The sequence below is a fragment of the Delphinus delphis genome, chromosome 19 (assembly GCF_949987515.2).
Source record: "Delphinus delphis chromosome 19, mDelDel1.2, whole genome shotgun sequence".
Taxonomy (NCBI): Eukaryota; Metazoa; Chordata; class Mammalia; order Artiodactyla; family Delphinidae; genus Delphinus; species Delphinus delphis.
In genome coordinates this window covers 16,007,157-16,027,031 of record NC_082701.1, presented here as the reverse complement: position 1 = coordinate 16,027,031, position 19,875 = coordinate 16,007,157, and the positions used below count along the sequence as shown (strand labels likewise).

The 19,875-nt window shown below is 39.6% G+C and overlaps 1 protein-coding gene across 4 annotated transcripts in view; it reads left to right on the top strand.

The window, feature by feature from the left end:
* The window catches only part of TLK2 (tousled like kinase 2), a 103,118-nt gene that overhangs the window by 70,368 nt on the left and 12,875 nt on the right, over positions 1-19,875 (top strand). For all 4 annotated transcript variants that reach the window (XM_059996621.1, XM_059996620.1, XM_059996619.1 and 1 more), the window contains 6 exons: positions 777-929; positions 4,408-4,474; positions 5,722-5,819; positions 7,426-7,507; positions 11,235-11,326; positions 16,897-16,986. In XM_059996621.1, the coding sequence (XP_059852604.1) occupies positions 777-929; positions 4,408-4,474; positions 5,722-5,819; positions 7,426-7,507; positions 11,235-11,326; positions 16,897-16,986 (582 nt within the window). The remainder of the gene's footprint in view (positions 1-776; positions 930-4,407; positions 4,475-5,721; positions 5,820-7,425; positions 7,508-11,234; positions 11,327-16,896; positions 16,987-19,875) is intronic.

The window sequence follows — 19,875 nt, the reverse complement described above, 5'->3', positions numbered from 1 at the left end:
CCACCTGACGATGCAGGGGACATGGATTCGTGCCCCGGTCTGGGAAGATCCCACATGCCGCGGAGTGGCTGGGCCCATGAGCCATGGCCGCTGAGCCTGCACGTCCGGAGCCTGTGCTCCGCAACGGGAGAGGCCACAACAGTGAGAGGCCCGCGTATCACAAAAAACAAACAAAAAAAACAAACTTAGTTTAGGTTTTACCATATTAGTGACTGGGAATGACTTGGCTGTGGTAATGCCTCACTTAGACTAGAATAAATGATAGGTCTAGAAGGAAAATCTTTTTTACTTTGTTTAGCATTCTTCAAATTTGGTATCTTTCTAGATAGAATTTGAGGAAACTGTAATCCAATAAAAATAAAAAGGCACTTGGAACCTTTTGTACTTTCTTATGTAAATACAGTTCTTTACTTTAATGGGTTCATTACCAGGAGTTGTTTTCTTAACTGTTAAAAAGCAATCAGAACATTTTTCCTTTTGAGTTAGAAAATAAGGTCACAATAGAAATTTGATATTGTTTCTTCCTGCCCACTTTCCTACTCTGAGAATTACCATAATTAGTGTCTTAAAAGTACAGATTCATTCCGAAAAATAGTTCTATCACCAAATGTTTGGCTTTTCCAACCTGAAGTTAAAGTCAAATCTTTACTTAAAGGGGTTTATTTTTTCTGGAGTCTATCGAATATGCAGGTAACAAATATATTTATGTTTATTCCACAGCCATGTTCAAAAAATTTTGACCTTCTTCCTCTGTGCAACATCTTTTGTATCTCTAGGCAACAGGAAAGGATAAATTCACAGAGGGAAGAGATAGAAAGACAACGAAAAATGTTAGCAAAGCGGAAACCTCCTGCCATGGGACAGGCCCCTCCAGCAACCAATGAGCAGAAACAGCGGAAAAGCAAAACCAACGGAGCTGAGAATGAAACGTATGTTCTTTATTAATGTGAACTGAGATACCATATTCTCCCCTGAGATACAAACCTCCTATTGAGTGCCACTGGAAAAAGTGATAGATTGTGGAGATTTCTAGAGCTTAAATTTTCTTTTTAGTTACATTAATGGATTTGCTCAACTCATATAAAAGCCATCTAAAATTGACTCATTTTCTTAGTCACGATCTTATATGAGGAGTTTCAGATGAGAGGGAGAAAAAATGTCATTTAACTTGATGTCATGATCTTTGGCCACTCTTATAACAAATGTGAAGTCATTAGGTATTCAAATGATATAATTGCTTACATGTGGTTCCAGGTTATGGTATGTTGGCTTCATCTTATGGAGAGTACCTGACTCTGTTTCAGACTGAAGAATGCACAACTAAAGAATGCTATTTAGTAGTCTAAAGAACACTAGTTAACACTCACAAATTTAGGTGTAACCTAAGAAAAAATAGGTATTATTTTAGGAAAAGGGCATTTTCCCAGTAAACCAAATCTTGACATTCCCAGTACTTTTTCCTGTTCTGGCAACCTAAGGAAAACACCAGTATCTTCAACTGCAGTGTAGTCATCTATTTCACTGCCAGTCAACAATTATTCCATAGCTACCATGAATACGAGGAGTAGAATATTCAGAGTACAAATGCCTTCTTTTTTCACTCCAGCCCCGTGTCAGATTTCCCTAATTGATTTTTGAATTCTTGACCACTAGAGAATCTTCCTCTAGGACAGGAGTTGGCAAGCTTTTTCTCTAATGGGCCAGATAATAAACACTTTAGGCTTTGCGCACTAGAGGGTCTCTGTTGCAGCTACTCAACTCTACTGTTACAGCTTGAAAGCAGCCATAGACAGTACATAAGTGAATGGATGTGGCTGTGTTCCAGTAAAACTTTATTTCTAGAAATAGACTGTGAGCTGAATGGCCCACAGGTTATAGTTTGCCAACTAGGCAGGACTGTTAAACAGTTAGAATTGGTGCGGGAAGTAAAACCTGTATATTACTTACCTGTTTAAAATATTTCTTATGCATACCCTAAAGACATTTAAACTATCACCTCTGTCTTCAAGAGGCTTTCCAATTAAAAAGGAAAAAAAGATCTACAAATAATGGTGTAGAAAATCTCTACAGAATTGATGGTAGCCATGAAGTCATTTTCTGAATTGAATGTTTGAAATTTAAAATATATTTTTTCATAGAAACAGTCATTGGTATTGTAATCAGTATTTCCATTGTGGCTACATTAGTTTTTCAAGGGAAAAAGAAATTTTGTAAAGCTGTCACTGTGGGATTTAAAGATAGCTACAAATAAGAGATAATGATATTATGTAATTTATTGACTAATATGTCTTTTGCCATTAATGTTTTCATATTAGTTCACAAAAACATATTAACCCATAATCCACCTCAAGTATAATAATACTATATTACACCATTGTTAAAAGTTCATGACATCCCAGAAATGTATCTTTCTTCATTCCAGTGAGAAAGATGGCTTAACACCAGTCTTCACCCCATACATACCTGATATGTTGGGGGACCTTTTCTTTGACATTCATTTATTAAGTCTGTGTTAAATGCTTATTATATATTCGGCCCTGTTCTGGACTGGGGTACAGAGCTGAAAGATACAGCCCAGTCTTAGGAGCTCACAGTTTATTTAGGGGAAATGAACAGATGAATAAACTAATAATTACTTTAAGTGTTGTGATAAAGGTATACACATTGAATAAGTTTGGAAAACATCTTCACTTCACAAATATTTTAAAACTAGATTCTAAGTAAAAAATATTTCCTTTCAAAAAGTCCAAGTAGGAGCCCAGATTCGAAGAATTCTTCAGGCGAATGTTGTACACATTAATCTGATTATTGTCTTCTTTCATGACTCCTATATTTATTGTGTGGGGACTCTCCTTCCAGTGTTACTTGAAAATTATTTCATGCTAGTGCATAAAACCATTGGCTTAGGAGTAATAAAGTAGGCATAGGTTGTTTTTTTGCCATAGAATAATAATTAGAATTCAGTCTAGGCCAGTAGTGTGTCAGTAAGCAGTTGCCATCTGGAGTCCTGTGTAAACTCCAAGCTGGAAGGCCTTTGGTCTAGCCTTTAATAATTAGAGTATCTGTGACTTGGCTCGTTCCTTTGGCCAGAAGCCAAAAACGGTCCTCTGGAGTCTTGGAGTGGGTTACATTGTCCTTTCCTGGTATTGAACCTATTTCAGAAAGAGAGAACTTTAAGCTCTGATTTTCCATTCCTCCCTTTTTTACTGGTGTGATATGGAGTAATAGATGTAGTTTTTCTGCAGCTGTGAAATGATAGGTGTAACAGCCCTAATGGGTGTATTTTTTCTTGCTCTTTTTTTTTTTTTTTTTTTTGGTACGCGGGCCTCTCACTGTTTTGGCCTCTCCCGTTGCGGAGCACAGGCTCCGGACGCGCAGGCTCAGCAGCCATGGTTCACGGCCCAGCCGCTCTGTGGCATGTGGGATCTTCCCGGACCGGGGCATGAACCCGCGTCCCCTGCATCGTCAGGCGGACTCTCAACCACTGCGCCACCAGGGAAGCCCTTTTCTTGCTCTTTTTATCTTCTTTTATTCAGACCTCAGAGACACTATTTTGTAGCCCTTCCTGGTTGATAGGATAGCTGTTTCTTCTTTCTCCTGCTATTTAGAATATATCTAAACAGTGACACCTCAAACTTTGAAGTATATGTGTGTGCTTCTAGAATGTGAAGAGAGTGAAGATGGAGGAGTAAGATATCACTTCTTACATGCTCATTCTTGAGATATGAGGATGAGATCAGGGTAGGTGGAACATGAAATGAGTGATTACCCATCAAGTAAGCCCTTTGAGAACTGTGTTAAATAGCATTTTACAAATTATAGATTCCTTTCATATTCTCATTTTAATAGTCACAACAGCTTTTTTAGATAGGTATCATTACTTGCTGCGTTTTTAGGAAATTGAGGTTAAAGTTGCTTGCCCAAGTTCACATGGCCCGAGTTGTGCTTTGAACCCTAGTCCTGAGACTCCAGATCCTGGACTCTGTCCTCTAGGTTCTTCTCCTTGTATCAAAGTCCAAGAGTTACCAAAAATAATCAAATATGTTGGCTTATTAACATCCCCTTTATAAAAACTTGTAGACATATAATTTGGCTACCTCTCCTAATGGATTTTCATCTGAGTATGGTATGGAACAAAACTCATTTCATAAGTAACGTGAAAATTTAGCTCATTTATTTTTCTCATTTTTTTAATAAATTAGACTTCTGGCTTTGAAGTCCTTCCTTCACATCACATCTGATAAATCACAGAAGTTTTCTCTTGTCAAAGGACTGCAAGATAATCTATCTTTTGGTCATTTTAACTAAGAGACTTAACATACGGTATAGCATGCTTTGGCCTTTCTCTTTAAATAGGCACACTGTGATTTCAAACAATTTCCTGAAATTTTTATCATTATTTTCCAGGTTAACATTAGCAGAATACCATGAACAAGAAGAAATCTTCAAACTCAGATTAGGTCATCTTAAAAAGGTAAGTGTAATGAGAAAACCTGTCTGGAGAAATGCAATTTTTAGTTTACATTTGGTGTTGAAGCTCTTTGGTCATTTGGGCAAATTAATAGCTTTACATACCTGTGGAAATCTTCAGTAGTTGCTCTGTCACACCTGTATTCTAATGGTGGAGTTCACATCTTTCAAGTTGCAAGTCAACTCCAACCACCCGGTGAGAGTGCCTTTTCCATCAATGATGTACCAGTACTTAATTCTGTATACCTCATTCGGCTCCACAAGTGATTATGTTTTCAGTAAAAATTAAATATAAAATAAGAGCAGATGGTTCTAAAATTGATATTTAAATTATTGTGATGTTTTAAATCACATAGCAGCTCTTATCTCTTGCTAAACTGGCTAAGAAGAGAAGGTCTTGCACCAACCATATTGAAACACAAAGGCAGCTACAGAAGTTGTTATTGAGTGTTCATGGAGGTATCTTAGATGTAGGTCACCCATCTCTTACATTCAGCAGCCTGTGGGCTTCCCTGGTGGCGCAGTGGTTGAGGGTCCGCCTGCCGATGCAGGGGACACGGGTTCGTGCCCCGGTCCGGGAAGATCCCGCATGCCGCGGAGCGGCTGGGCCCGTGAGCCGTGGCCGCTGGGCCTGCGCGTCCAGAGCCCGTGCTCCACAACGGGAGAGGCCACAGCAGTGAGAGGCCCGCGTACCGCAAAAAAAAAAAAAAATTCAGCAGCCTGTACTTTTTGGTGGATGCTGCTTATTCTGAAGATGATAAGTAAGTGTCTAATAAATTGCTGTTGGTGTGTGTTTGTCGTCTCCTCCCCTTTCTCAGATCCTGTTAAATCGGTGGAACTTAAGGCACCAAGTATAATCCCTCCTTACAGAACAGAACCAGATAGAGAACGTGATTTTTGTTTTTTAAAAAAGAGGAAAAAACAGATTGCATGCCTTATATGTATACACACAAAATATTTCTGGAAACTTACACAAGAAACTTAACAGTGATTCTATCTGGGGAGTGGGCATGGCTGGAGGTGGACAGAAGACTTTCACTTTTCCTGCTGTACTTCTATGATTTCAATTTTATTTACTGTTTTGCTGTGGGCTCGTTTTTATGATTAAAATTCTAGTTCTTAAAAACATCTTTTTCAAAGTAAAACTTCTTAGCTTTTCATAAGAGAAATGTCTGCTTTTGTTTTTGAAATGAGATTCCGAAACGGTAAACTTTCCTGTGTTCTGAGCTGTTTCTTTCTTTTTCACTTTAGGAGGAAGCAGAGATCCAGGCAGAGCTGGAAAGGCTAGAAAGGGTTAGAAATCTACATATCAGGGAACTAAAAAGGATACATAATGAAGATAATTCACAGTAAGCAACTTGGGAGTATGTTGGGTTGGAGATTGCTGAGCACTTTCTGACATGAATGGTCTAGAATGATATTTTTGCTTAATGTAAATTTGGTAAACCATTCCACTGTGTATTTAGCTCTGTTGTGGGTGTAATACAGTTTTATGAATAAAATTTTGATTTGCGTTAGTTTAAATACATATAAATATATTAGGTTTATATATTAAGTATACATCTATACATATATTATAGCATTTTTACACAAGTAGAGGTCACTAAAACAATACAACTTTGTAGTCGCAAATGGTTTAGATACACTGTGTATTCAGATTTACCCTCAGAGCCTTACTAAAGGGAAACATGGGATGGCAGTGTGGTGTTGTGGAAAGATTACTGGGTTGAGATGACATTCGGTTTCTGAATTACCTTTATGGGCCATTTAAGTGTTGAGATTTTTAAGAAAGACTCTCTTAAGTTCAGCACATTAATTATAGATAAATGCCCATCTTTGTTTGTAAGTCATTTAAGGAGCTGAAACTGTGAAAAGTAGATTGCAAGTGGGAAATGGCTTCTAACCATAATCCTTTCTTTTCCCACATTTTTCTGACTCTAAAACATGGGGGTTTGGGCATGGCTACAGCTTGTGTATTTTTGTTTGACCAGAGTGAGCCATGGACTTTGCTTTCTGTAAAGTGGCAAGCAACAGCAGCTACCATTACTGCACACTCTCTGTGTCAGGCAGAGCGCTAAGTGTTCCTGTGTTCTATCACTTAACTGTCACAATAGCCTAATGAGGTAGGTCATCTTCAATACATAGATCTGGAAACGGGCTTAGACAAATTAAGTTAACTTGTCCAGGGACTAGTGTGACCAAACAAAGAGTTGAAATGTGGATCTGACTCCACAGCTAACTCCCATGCAGTAATACCACCTCTCTCCACAGGCATGCCACTGTCTCAAAATCAAAATAAAGTAATTTCAGGAATATTAGTGGGGCTGATGAGGAACTAGGTAGAAATAATCGAAAAGTTATTTTTGCCAGAGTCTCTCATTTCTTTGTCTCATTGTTAGAAGTGGAATCCTATATGGGGAAAACAGTTATATCATGAAGACTTAAAGAGAGAAAATGAATGCACGTAGAACATGTGACTCACTTTATAATGAAATCTGTCTTAAAGGCCGTGTAAACTACCTTGGAATTTTATTGTATGTAGTTGTGGAATGGTGGGAACGAGTGGTTCTTGAATGGTTTGGAGGACCCGAGTAGCACAGTTTGAAAATCCCTGATCTAGTGTTATCTCCTCCCCGCTCCCGCCCTCCACCTTTACAGCAGGGCAGAAAGGGAGGGAAGTCAACAAAGGTCACTAGTCTAATTGTGGCTGTGCTGAGACTGGCACCTGTGTCTCATGACTCCACAGCTAATGCTGTTCATTGTAATTATGCTGTCTCTTTGAACTATAGAACTTATTTTAGGCTCAGAATTAGCTATATTGTGATGATTGCCAAACTGTTGGCAGCATCTGTAATCATGTGTATAACATGTTAGATATTCTGGAAATTTTGCAAACATGGAAAATTGTGTAGTCCTTGACCTCAGGATGTTGTTATCTATCTGCTGTTTCCACAGATTTAAAGATCATCCAACGCTAAATGACAGATATTTGTTGTTACATCTTTTGGGTAGAGGAGGTTTCAGTGAAGTTTACAAGGTAAGTATGAGGAACTTCGTACAGGGACTGAGGGTTAAATTATTGGTTATTACAAACTTGGAGATCATTTAGAATAGTGATATAACTCTGGGTTGATATCTATTGGTTGAAATTCCAAAAACTTTTAAGAACCTGTATCTTTGGGAGAACTACTTCCAGTAAACTTGTTGACTAAAGCAGGATTCAATATTTTACCCTGTTTTCAAGTTTGAAAAGTAAATAATTACAGATTTTAAAAGAAAAAACAGGAAGGGAAAACAACACTCATTTCTGGATAATGGAATCTTTCTGCCTCATCTGTATTTGTTAGAGATGAGTGTTACTTTTATTCTCATAAGTTTTTGTTTTGTTTTTACAAAATGGATGTGTTAAAAAGTTAATTCTTTGAAAACCTGATTTTTGCTTTTAAAATGTTCCCATCTTCTAAGTCAGAGTGTTTAGTAGCACTGGTGTTCTGAAGGATTGTCCTGGCTTCCAGTACTTCAGTCGGGCCAGCAAAGAACAGGCTACTAATACGAAGCCTCCAGTTGATTTTCCCTAGATGAGGAATTCGGCCTGTTTTAAATATACTTGTAGATACATAACATGTTCACCAGTCACAGCCTCCTTGAATTTCTCTAGATGTTTCTGGCACCTGGCTTTTAAATGCTGAATTGGTTTATTAAGTGGTCTTTACTGCATGACCCTGGTAATTCTCTCTTTTCTAAGGTGTAACCTTCACTGTTAATGATTTATATTATGCCCATATGAGTTTTTATATAGGAAATCTTTTGAGTAAAATAATTAGTTTTTATTTCAGATAAAAACTAGTTCTACTGTTTTCCCTTTTTTTAATGTTAATTTTTTCTTGTGATGATGTACACACAAAATTTGCCATTTTAACCATTTTTAAGTGTACAATTCAGTGGCATTAAGTACAATCACAATGTTGTGAAACATCATCCCTTTCCATTTCCAGAACTATAAGCATATTTCTAGTGTACTGCTGGGTTTGATTTTCTAATATTCTGCTCGTATTTTTAATCTGTGATCGTAAGTGGGACTGGCTTATAGTTGTCTTCTATGTGCAAGCAGCATTGTCTAGCTTTGATGTCATAGTTATCCTAGAATGAGTTGTGAAATTACCCTTTTCCCATGTTCTGGAATGCTTTGCATTACATGTTGGCTACTTGAAAGTTTGTTAGAGCTAAATCATAAAATCACCTGGGTAGGTGTCATTTTAGAGGAAAACTATTTGACAACCTTTTCAATTCCTTCTACAAATATCGAGCTATTCAGATTTTTTCCCCCTCCTTAAGTCAGTTTTGGTAATTCATTTTTTCTGAAAAATCATCCTATTTCATCTTGACTTAAAAATATCGTGCATACCTTAGTTATTTCTCTTCTCTTATGAAATGTTTATTTTTGTATCTCTTGACTGATAGGCCAGAGATTAGTCAATGTTTCTTTTTTCCTCTGGAGATTAACTTTTTATTTTTGTTGATCGGATCTACTATTTGATTTGTTGTCTATTTCATTAACTTCTGCTTTCAAACCTTCCTTCTTTCTTTCTGCTTTCTTTGTGTTCATTCTTGAGTCATATACTTAGTTTATTTTTTATTTTTGGTAACTTTTTTGATTGTGATAAAGAACACATAGCATAAAATTTACCAATTTAACATTTTTTAAGTGTATAGTTCAGTAGTAGTAGATATGTTCATGTTGTTGTGAAACAGATCTCCAGAACTTTTTCATCTTGCAGAACTGAAGTTCTACCCACTAATCAACAGCTCTCCTTTTCCTTCTCTCCCCAGCCGCTGGTAGCCACAATTCTGCTTTCTGTTTTTATTAATTTGATTACTTTTAGTTAACTCATACGAGTGGACTCACACAGTGTCTGTCTTTTTGTGACTGGTTTATTTCACTTAGCATAATGTTCTCAAAGTTCATCCATGTTGAAGCATGTGACAAGATTTTCTTCTTTTTAAGGCTGAATAACTCTCAGTTGTATGTATATACTTCATTTTCTTTATCCATTCATCTGTCAGTGGACATTTGGGTTGCTTCCTCCTCTGGTCTGTTGTGAATAGTGCTGCTTTGAACATGCATATGCAAATATCTCTTTGAGACCCTTTCAGTTCTTTTGGCTATATTCCCAGAAGTGGGACTATTCCGTTTTTAAAATCATCAAAATTGGTTCTTGGGGCTTCCCAGTTACTTGTTAGTGATTTCTTCATATTTTTTCCTAATGTATCCTTCAAACATTTTAACACTTCTGAAATCTGAATGCCTCTGACAATGATGTGTTCATTAATGTAGTTATTCTTTTGCTGTTCTCCGCTCTCCAGAAGCCCTTCTTAGATTAGTGGTGGATCACAGTGCCTTGGATTCAGAAATAGGGTTTGGTAATTGGAGAAAATGACACTTGTAGTTCATTAGGGCTCTTACAAATTAGGTGGTATTTAATCTGGCTTTTAATAGCTTGAAATGATTCTCTTATGGCCATGATGGATACATGCATACAGGTGGACTTCATTCAGACTCTGTAAGAAAAATAGAGTTCAAAAGTTTCCATTTCTGTGAAATAAGATATTCTGTTTGAATTGAATGGTTTTTATATTTAAAAAATACTGGTTTAAATTTGGTATAAATTAGAAGTTTCTTTTATAATCAGGCCTCTCTTGTATCCTGTGCTTTCTTAGAGGTAGCTTACATCTTTAAAAGGTCTGTAGAACGGTAATCACCGCTATTCATGGACTGTATATCCTGTGCCTGTTGCCTTCATCTGTTCAAACATTTGTGGAAACTGACAGATAGGTGGTAATAGTGTTGAAACTGGAGTAGTAAGTTTTTAATCTGAACTTTAAAACCTAGGAAGAACTATTCATTCTAAAAGAGTTCCTCAGTAAATTCTTTTGTATTGGGGAAATCTATTGTAAAATGCTACTTACTTTTTTTCAAATTGTGATTTACACCAGGCATCTTCGAAAATCTATCCGTTACCTTTTTTCACCCCATAATATAGCACTACCTAGCTGATGTGGAACTTGCCAGCAGTGGTGGTCTTTGGGGAAAGTATGTCCCTTTCTTTGGACAGTGCTGGAGAAGCGATTTGGTGTGACTAACTTCAGACATTGTTGCGATCCAAAATTGCTTTTTATTTATCCAGTATATAGGGGTGGGATTAAGTAAATTTAGCAAAGAGGTGTATCCTGGGGGTTTCTTTCTCAAGGAGGCAGATAGTCTATGTCCCTAGCATTTCAAAAGTGGCAGGACCTCTGAACCTAAAACTGCTCTAAAAATAAAGCCTATTAAAAAATCTTAAAAAAAAAAAAAAGTGGCAGGACTTACTGTTGAAGAATGTCAGGTCCCAGTGTCAGCTGAGGGATGAGAGCCAGCTTAGGGAAGAAAGGTCCCAAATAAGGTAGGTGATGTCCAGAAAGAGAATTGTTTAGAAGTGACTGTTAAGGCATGGGCTGTCTTTCTGTTTGTGGTGTATGCTTGGTTTTATTTTCTAAACCCTTTGGTGCCAGTGCGTCTGGAGACTTCTAAATTATCTGATCACAAGTTTCAAGAAAGATGATTGCAACTCTGAAACAAGTGTATGTTGTGTTGTCCGCTGTTGTTGTTGTTTAATAATGCATTTTGGACTTTGAGTATGTTGGTCTGTTAAACAGAAGCTTCAAGTCAGTTGCCTGTAATTCTCGTTAGCATTATCCAGAATGTAATTTATTCCTTTTCTTTATAGGCATTTGATCTAACAGAACAAAGATATGTAGCTGTGAAAATTCACCAGTTAAATAAAAACTGGAGAGATGAGAAAAAGGAGAATTACCACAAGTAAGTGATATTAGACTGTCTGGTTTTTCAAAGTTTAGTAATAACAGCTGTAGTTTGAGCACTGTGTTAAGAGCTTTACATGCATTGTTGTTGTTGTTTCATTTAATCCTCATAACTGTCCTAGGAGAGTGAATAAATTTTCCATCTTACTGCTAAGGAAACTGATACTTAAAGAATTTGAGTAACAGTTAAGAAATGGCTGAGCTGGTATTTAAATCTAGACTTCCCTTAATCCAAAGCCAGTGGGTTTAACCATCCCCTTCCATTGAGCATCTAAAATTAGCTATAATAAACAAGTAAAGCCTCAGAAATTATTGTTGCTTGTCTGTAGAAACCAGATGTGAGAGTGTTCTTCAGTGGTCTGGGGACCCTGGGGAGCTCCGGGTGGGGCTTTGTCTGCTGCTTCAGTCACCTCGTCGTAAAGGAGACAATGTGGGGCGCCTGGTGTGCCTCGGTGGTACTTGTTTGACTTGTTCAGGCCCTCAGTGCTGAGCTCACCTTCCCCATCATAGTTTGCCCATCTCAGAGTTCTTGGTCTTCAGCGTCCAGCTCGCTGTGCTTTCCCCTCTTCAGAATTCCACTCACGGTGGCCCCCATCTGTGCCTGGGGTACGGGGTGAGAGAGTGGCTCTCTAGAATGAATAGTTATCACATGAGCGGGTGTGAATGTCTTTGTTCCACTGATGTCAGGCCTTGCCTGTCTCTCCTCTGAGCTTCAGAACATTGGAGTTCATGGTTCACTTGCTTTGGAGGCCATGCAGACTTAATTTGCTGTTAGGATCCCCACTGGGTTTAATATTGTTTCCTTGTTGTAGGTACAAATACTACATTAGACATGTCCTACCCCTGAAAGGAGGAAACAGCCCCTTTTGATGTAAAGCAGTCTACCTCCTTTCTATAAAAGCAGTTTTGTTTTTTTTTCCTATAAATAGTACTTTGGAGGGAAAAAGGCAGTGGACTTTAGCCAACTTTTAGTTAGCTTCTAAGTCTTAGTGGAAAAATAAAACATTTCTACATCATCAACCCATTCTTCAGGCATGGAGCAAGGCAACTCCTGCTCTATACCTACTGTTCATCCGGGACCTGGGAACTCTTGCTGTTCCATGCAGATTGGCAGTGGTGCTCAGCACTCGGGGAGAGAAGGTTCCTGTGGCATTAAGAGAAGTGGGACTTAGCAGAGGTAGGAAAGTGGATGATGTGTGCTCTGTGCATGGCACCCCTCATGCGTCCCTTATGTGAGAGGCAGCTGCAGTCCAGATGCTTCTGAGGAGCAGTTACATTATTATAAGTACATTCCAGGCATTTGACATGCAGGGACGAATAGCACGCGGCAGCGAATGCCAGGGAGCACTTGAGAGAAGGAAACCACATGTTATTCTGACCAGTTAGAAAAACGGTGAGAAATGTCCTTATTATATTGAGACTCAGAGTACCTAAGGGTATAGGAACAGTTCCTGCATCTCTTTCAAAATACCCTTCAGCTATCCTCGGAGCCTGTGCCGCAGCTTGTGTGCACTGCCCGCTCCAAACCAGCTGACTCTACGAGGGGACAACCTTGGTCAACCTTGAGGAAGTAGTTCCTGTGCAGAGACTTATACAGATTTTACCTAGTCTCAGTATCCAGCTTTCAGGCTGATCTTAAAGAGGACGCTGGTGTCGAATACTGTAGTGACTGCAGGTGGGGTTGTGCTCACTGTAGCCTTTTTTTTTTTTTTTTTTTTTTTTTGCGGTACGCGGGCCTCTCACTGTTGTGGCCTCTCCCGTTGCGGAGCACAGGCTCCGAATGCGCAGGCTCAGCGGCCATGGCTCACGGGCCCAGCCGCTCCGCGGCATGCGGGATCTTCCCGGACCGGGGCACGAACCCGCATCCCCTGCATCGGCAGGCGGACCCTCAACCACTGCGCCACCAGGGAAGCCCCCACTGTAGCCTTTTGAAGCAGTGAGGGGTTGAAGTCAGGACCATGCACCTCCTTGACACATTTGGCAAGCTGTTTTGAGTCCTGACGGGTGTAGATTGGTTCTCTTTTCACATTTGTCTACCAGATGGAGTCACAGAGCAAGTGAAGGGGACAGTCTCGTTTTTCTGAGTTCTGTGCCGGTTCAGCTGTGGTTCGCAGTGGTGCCCTCCTATTCTTTGTTTCCTCACCAAGGCGGGAGTCCTGACTCCTGAGCACCTTCTGTGGAGCCATCTGGGCAGGAGCTGTTTCCCAGTTGACAGACACACTGGGGAGGGGGTGTGCAAAGTTGTTGTGACCTCTTCATCCTTGAGGGGAAATTCTTAAAGCACTTCCACCTTTCTTTGAAAGATTTTGCTTGCTAACTGATATGAAATCATACTGATGAATTTCAGGCTACAAATAATAGTGAATTAGCAAAATGTTATTAACTCCCTTGAACTTAAATTAAGGAGGCTTATATCAGGCACCAAACAGATTTTAGAGAGTGCTTCAAAACCTCAGTGTTAAACTGAAAAGTAGTACACTTCAGTGTTGTGGTAACATTATGAAATACGAAAATGCTACTGTTACCCTCCATAGTAAGGTCTTTTGATTGCTTTTCGCTTTGTGGGGATGACTTCCAAGCCCCATCTGGAATCAGAACATTTATTTGGGTAAAAAAGAAGGAAAAATTCAAAGAAAATAGAAGGTTGTTCTATTGTTTATTTTTGAGTTCTGTTCTATACCCCCTTTCCTCTCCTCTCCCCACAAACACAAAGTAAACTGATTGTTTTACTTTTGCATTATTAAAGCATTAATAGGTATTACTCGATTTCTTTAACTCCCCAAAATAGCATATTAAGAACTTTATGGTAGGAAAAACTTCATATAAAGCTATCCACAGAAATAATTGTATCTGAAGTAGTTAGTATACTCTTTTTTGTGGGGGGGGGGGCTGCGTTGCTATGCGCAGGCTTTCTCTAGTTGCGGCGAGCAGGGGCTACTCTGTTGCAGTGTGCAGGCTTCTCATTGCAGTGGCTTCTCTTGGGGAGTGTGGGGTCTAGGCGTGCGGGCTTCAGTAGTTGTGGCTTGTGGCCTCTAGAGCGCAGGCTCAGTAGTTGTGGCTCAGGGGCTTAGTTGCTCCGCGGCATGTGGGATCTTCCCGGACCAGGGCTCAAACCTGTGTCCCCTGCATTGGCAGGCGGATTCTCAACCACTGCACCACCAGGGAAGTCCAAAGTAGTTAGTATACTCTTGTATGATACTCTTTTCTAATTTTCTAGGATAAAATTATTGAAAGTCTAAATATAGATCCACTTAGAGTAAAAGACTAACACTTAAAAAAAGAAAAAAGACTAACACTTTAGTGGATAAGTTTTTTCCAGCCTTCTATTTAAGTTTCTGTATTTATAGTACATTAATCCCTTGGATGCTTAGTTGAAAGTTGAACATATAAAGGACATGGCAGAGCCTCTGCCTTGCCTGCTGAACCGTAAGGAATGGCCTTAGAGCCTGACGTGACGTTGAGGGAGTGCTTTCAGTGACACACAGAAAGTTTTCTTAGTTGGCGAGGACTTTGCCACTTTCTTTGATTCATAATTTTTGCCTCCTTTATTTTCCTCTATTTTTTATACCACGATGGAGAAATTGGTCTTTACTTTGAAAAGCACAAAAATCAAAAAGTTAAAAGGGCAGAGGACTATAGATTTATAGTGTGTGAGAGTAAGAAATGACTTAATGGTAATCTGTTTAGACCATAGGTTTCTAAATTTGTTTTCTTTTTTTAGAAACAGCATCACCTTTATTTTACCAAATGAAATATTACATGGAATCTTTTTTTTTGGCTGCACTGTGTGGCATGTGAGATCTTAATTCCCCAACCAGGGATCACACCTGTGCCCCCTGCATTGGAAGCATGGAGTCTTATGCACTGGACTGTCCTGTGGAATATATATATAAATATATATATATATAGTTTGTCTATTTATTTATTTAGGCTGCGTTGGGTCTTCGTTGCTGTGCACGGGCTTTCTCTAGTTGCAGCGAGGAGGGGCTGCTCTTCGTTGTGGTGTGTGGGCTTCTCATTGTGGTGGCTTCTCTTGTTGGGGAGCATGGGCACTAGGCACCCAGGCTTCGGTAGTTGCAGCACGTGGGCTCTAGAGCGCAGACTCAGTAGTTGTGGGCGCATGGGTTTAGTTGCTCCACGGCATGTGGGATCCTCCTGGACCAGGGCTTGAACCTGTGTCCCCTGCATTGGCAGGCGGATTCTTAATCACTGCACTACCCGTGGAATCTTGATATGTGAAAAAGGACAGTGTGGAGCTGCTTTGGTGGGATGGGGGGTTGGGTCAAAGCTACGTTTGCTTAGCTTCTCTTTGGAGGCATCCAAATCTAGGGAGCTCCCTTTAAAACTTCCAGTCCACTGCCGTGATGGTGCAGGCCCACAAGGCCGGAGAGGGGGCATCATGGAGCTCAGACTCAAAGCCTGGTTTCTTGATCCCAGTGCCTCCTGTGTTCTAACGCTACTCTGCCTCAGTGCTGGAAAGTTTTTTCTTTTCAGAAAGACATAAAGATGCTGATGAAATTAAGCATCAGAAGAAGCAAAAACTGCCAAAAATGGCCACTTGAAAAATAAGCCTAGTCAGACAAATTTCCATTGGGGAAGAATATTTAATTACTTTTAGATTCCTATCCTTCCCCTCCCTCTTCCCCTAGTCGTTCCTCAGCTTTTCTTTGGTTGAGTACTTTCTGTGTATTTTTGATATGCTAGAGTACATTTCAGAAAATAACACACTTTTTTTTAAATCATACTATGGAAAGTTTCCCTTTTCTGACTCTTGTCTTACAACAAAATGCCCCAAACTAAATGGTGCTAGATTACTTAAAATATAATAATATCCTATTACTCTCTTTGTAAGTGAGAACTAAATGTTACTCTTTTAAAATTCAGTATATGAATTTGCCAGATTATATCGTACATTTTTGTTCCTAATCTTACTAAATAATTTTAAATTGGAAAAGTACTAAAGAAGAAAGATGTTAATACATACATACATACATATATATATATATTCTTGTTATAAGAAAACTAGGGTTTCCATAATTTCAAACTTTTGATCAAATTAACATTTTCTTAAAAGAAAGTAAAGCTGATAGTCTTTTAAATTTCTTTTTGTAAGGAGTAGGATTTAAAAACAAACAAATACAAAGCACTGCTAATTGCCTTTTCTAACAGGTAATCCTTTTACCCAGTGAATTTACATGCTAACATTGATCCCCTTGATGTAACCCCAGGATATGTAACATTTATAGATAGAAAATATCAGCTTTAGAGGAAAGAAAAGAATGCTGTCTTTATAATTTTTAAAGTTCTGATATTTGGGTATAAATATAAAAGAGATTACCATAGAATGAACTCGAAAGGGATAAAAGGTTAGCACCTACTATTTTCTCAACAGCTTGGTAGATACTGGTAGAGAAAATAAGATGAAGAAAGATCAGGGGACTAGATGGACCTGAATGGAATGAATGTTCGGGAACAATGGAGAAGTGAGAGAATAAATTAGGAGTATCCTGGAAGAGTTCTAAGAGACAGGCCAAAATGCAAAATGTTAATTTTCCATTTTGTTTACAGGCATGCATGTAGGGAGTACCGGATTCACAAAGAACTGGATCATCCCAGAATAGTTAAACTGTATGATTACTTTTCACTGGACACTGACTCGTAAGTGCTATGCCATTTTAGCTTAGCAGATAATATTTTCTTGCAGTGTGTTGACTACTCATGGAATAGAGTTTAAATCTGGGTCCAGGAAATGCTCTCTGAGGGGACCAAATATACTTATGGGCAAATGATCATATTTGAATTCAGATTTGGGCCAGCAAGACGTCTCTTGGCCACAGGGTGTGTGCTGTTGTGTGCTGGTAAATGTTTAACAACCAGCTTGGTGGGGAGAGGCATAGGGCTGATTTGTACTGTTTGCCAATTTCTGTGGTATAAATATTCTGAACATGTCCAATTAAAAAAAAAAAGCAGCTTTATCGATACATGTTTACATACATACAGTTCACCCATTTAAAAGTATACAGTTCAGTGGTTTTTAGTGTATTCACAGATATGTACGTTGCAGCCATCACCGTAGTCAATTTTAGAACATTTTCACCACCTCAGAAAGAAACCCTGAACCTTATGCTATCGTCCCCCTATTCTTCCAGCCCCACTCCCTGCCGTAAGCAGCCGCTAATCTACTTTTTGTACCTGTAGATGTGCTATTCTGGACTTTCATATGAATGGATCATATAGTATGTGACTTCTGTGACTGGCTTCTTTCACTTAGCATGGTGTTTTTTCAAGGTTCTTCTTGTGTCATGTATCAGTACTTCCTTTTTATGACTGGATATATTCCATTGTATGGATACACTACCTTTTGTTTCCATTCATCCTACCAGTGGCTTAAAAGCCAGCTCACGAAAGTCCTGAAAATTTATCAGCTCTCAGAAACTGGCACAAATTGGTGCCAGCATACCAGCGAGAAGCAGCAGTCAGGAGAGCCTCTGCCCCATCCTGATGAGCACTAATGGGCCTCTTAAAGGCGTGCCAGCGGTGCGCCTTTATTGCACAATGAGAATGAATGTGGCGTAGCCCAGTGCTGCATCCTGAAATATAAGTTGGTTCAGAGGCTTATAGGGATTTCGGCCCAGCCCTCTCACTTTGTAGGTGGAGATTTGAGGACCAGGGAAGTTAAGTGACTTGTCTGAGATCTTTAATAACCGTAGGCATTGTTGTATTTCATTACTTGGTATAGGTAAGCTCTAGACCTCTCGGTTTATCCAGGAGTTTAGAAATATTTCAGCATTTGGAGACATTTTCTGTTGGAGTCTGAAATGAATCAGGAGAACATACCTAGGTCTGGCCCACAAGTGTTTCCCTCCACCTCTCAGGCTGTTCAGCCTGTTCCAGACAGCAACTGTCTCAGAGGTTGCTGCACAGAGAGCCGGCCGACATTTAGAAGTGGCCCCAAAGGGAGACCATAATTCCCTTTGGAAACATCCACTCAGGGATTTCCCCTTTCCAGTCGGGTGCACCCAGCACAGCCATGTGTGTAGCATGGAGTGGGGTTCAGAAAACCCCACTGTAGTTAGAGAGCAGGTTTCCACAGGGTGGCTTACTGTTTTGCTTTCAGTAAGTTCCTTGAATACTAGGAAGGACACACACACACACACACACACACGCACCCCCAAATGTAAGTACAAAAACCGTTTCAAAAATAAATATAATGACTCGGATTATCTGCTGTTTTGAATTGTATACACACTTTTAACTAATCTGAGAAATTGAGTTGATTCTATGCTATTGTTAAGTTGTTTACTTTGTTCTTCCTGTTGTGTGTATGGTGAATTTTTATCAAAAGTAAGTCAGACCATTGTTTTAGAAAGTCTTCTGAGAGTTGTTTGGGTATTAAAAGTGAGATTTTATTTTCAGCTTGCATTGGGTCCAGAATAAATTCACTAAGCATGAGAGTCTTTGCCTCAGATTTCAGCATATCAGATCAGAGAATCTATAAATTTTAGGCATATTTTCTCAGATAGGGTGCTAGCATGCTAGGACATGCTATGTTTCATAAGAAGCATGAGCTGTTGTTCAGTTTGGGGATCCCACAGGACTGTGTGTGTCCGCATTTTGTTGCTGTGCTTTGTGAAGGCCTCAAACTGCCCAGAGCCCCATAGTGCTAGTCCTGCGCCTCTTTAATCTTAGCTGAGTTGGCCCTTGCAGGGTGTGTTTACCAGGCTCCTTTGTCAGTTGTTATTCAGTGGGGTTCAGCCAATGGGGAGATAGGTGGTGGTGGGTGGAGACCCCTCCGCCCAGCTGTGGTTGCAGTTTCCCTTGGTGAGTCTGGTTCTGGTTGCACCACCCTCCTCCCTTTGGCCCTCTGGCCTTAGGGTGCTAATGCCTTCCTGCTCTAGATGATTTCTGGGGTGCTCACTGGCCACTTTGTCTTCTCAGCTCTTCCATCATTTCTGGGATTAGTTCCCTGAATTAAAGCCCCTCTGTTATAAATACTGGTTTTTATTTCCCAGCTAGACCCTGAGTGATTTACCCATATTGTCACAGCTTAGAATAGTTTAAAAGGTATTCATCTCTCAGGAAGCCTTCCTTTAGCTTATAACTGCCTTGGAAGATAGACACATGACCCTTAGTGGCACGAATGGTATGTAGTTTTAAATTTGGGTCTGTATGATATATATACAATGGAATATTACTCAGCCATAAAAAGAAACAAAAGTGAGTTATTTGTAGTGAGGTGGATGGACCTAGAGACTGTCATACAGAGTGAAGTAAGTCAGAAAGAGAAAAATAAATGCCGTATGCTAACATATATATATGGAATCTAAAAAAAATATATATGGTTCCGAAGAACCTAGGGGCAGGACAGGAATAAAGACGCAGACGTAGAGAATGGACTTGAGGACACAGGGAGGGGGAAGGGTAAGCTGGGACGAAGTGAGAGAGTGGCATGGACATATATACAGTACCAAATGTAAAATAGATAGCTAGTGGGAAGCAGCCGCACAGCACAGGGAGATCAGCTCGGTGCTTTGTGACCACCGAGAG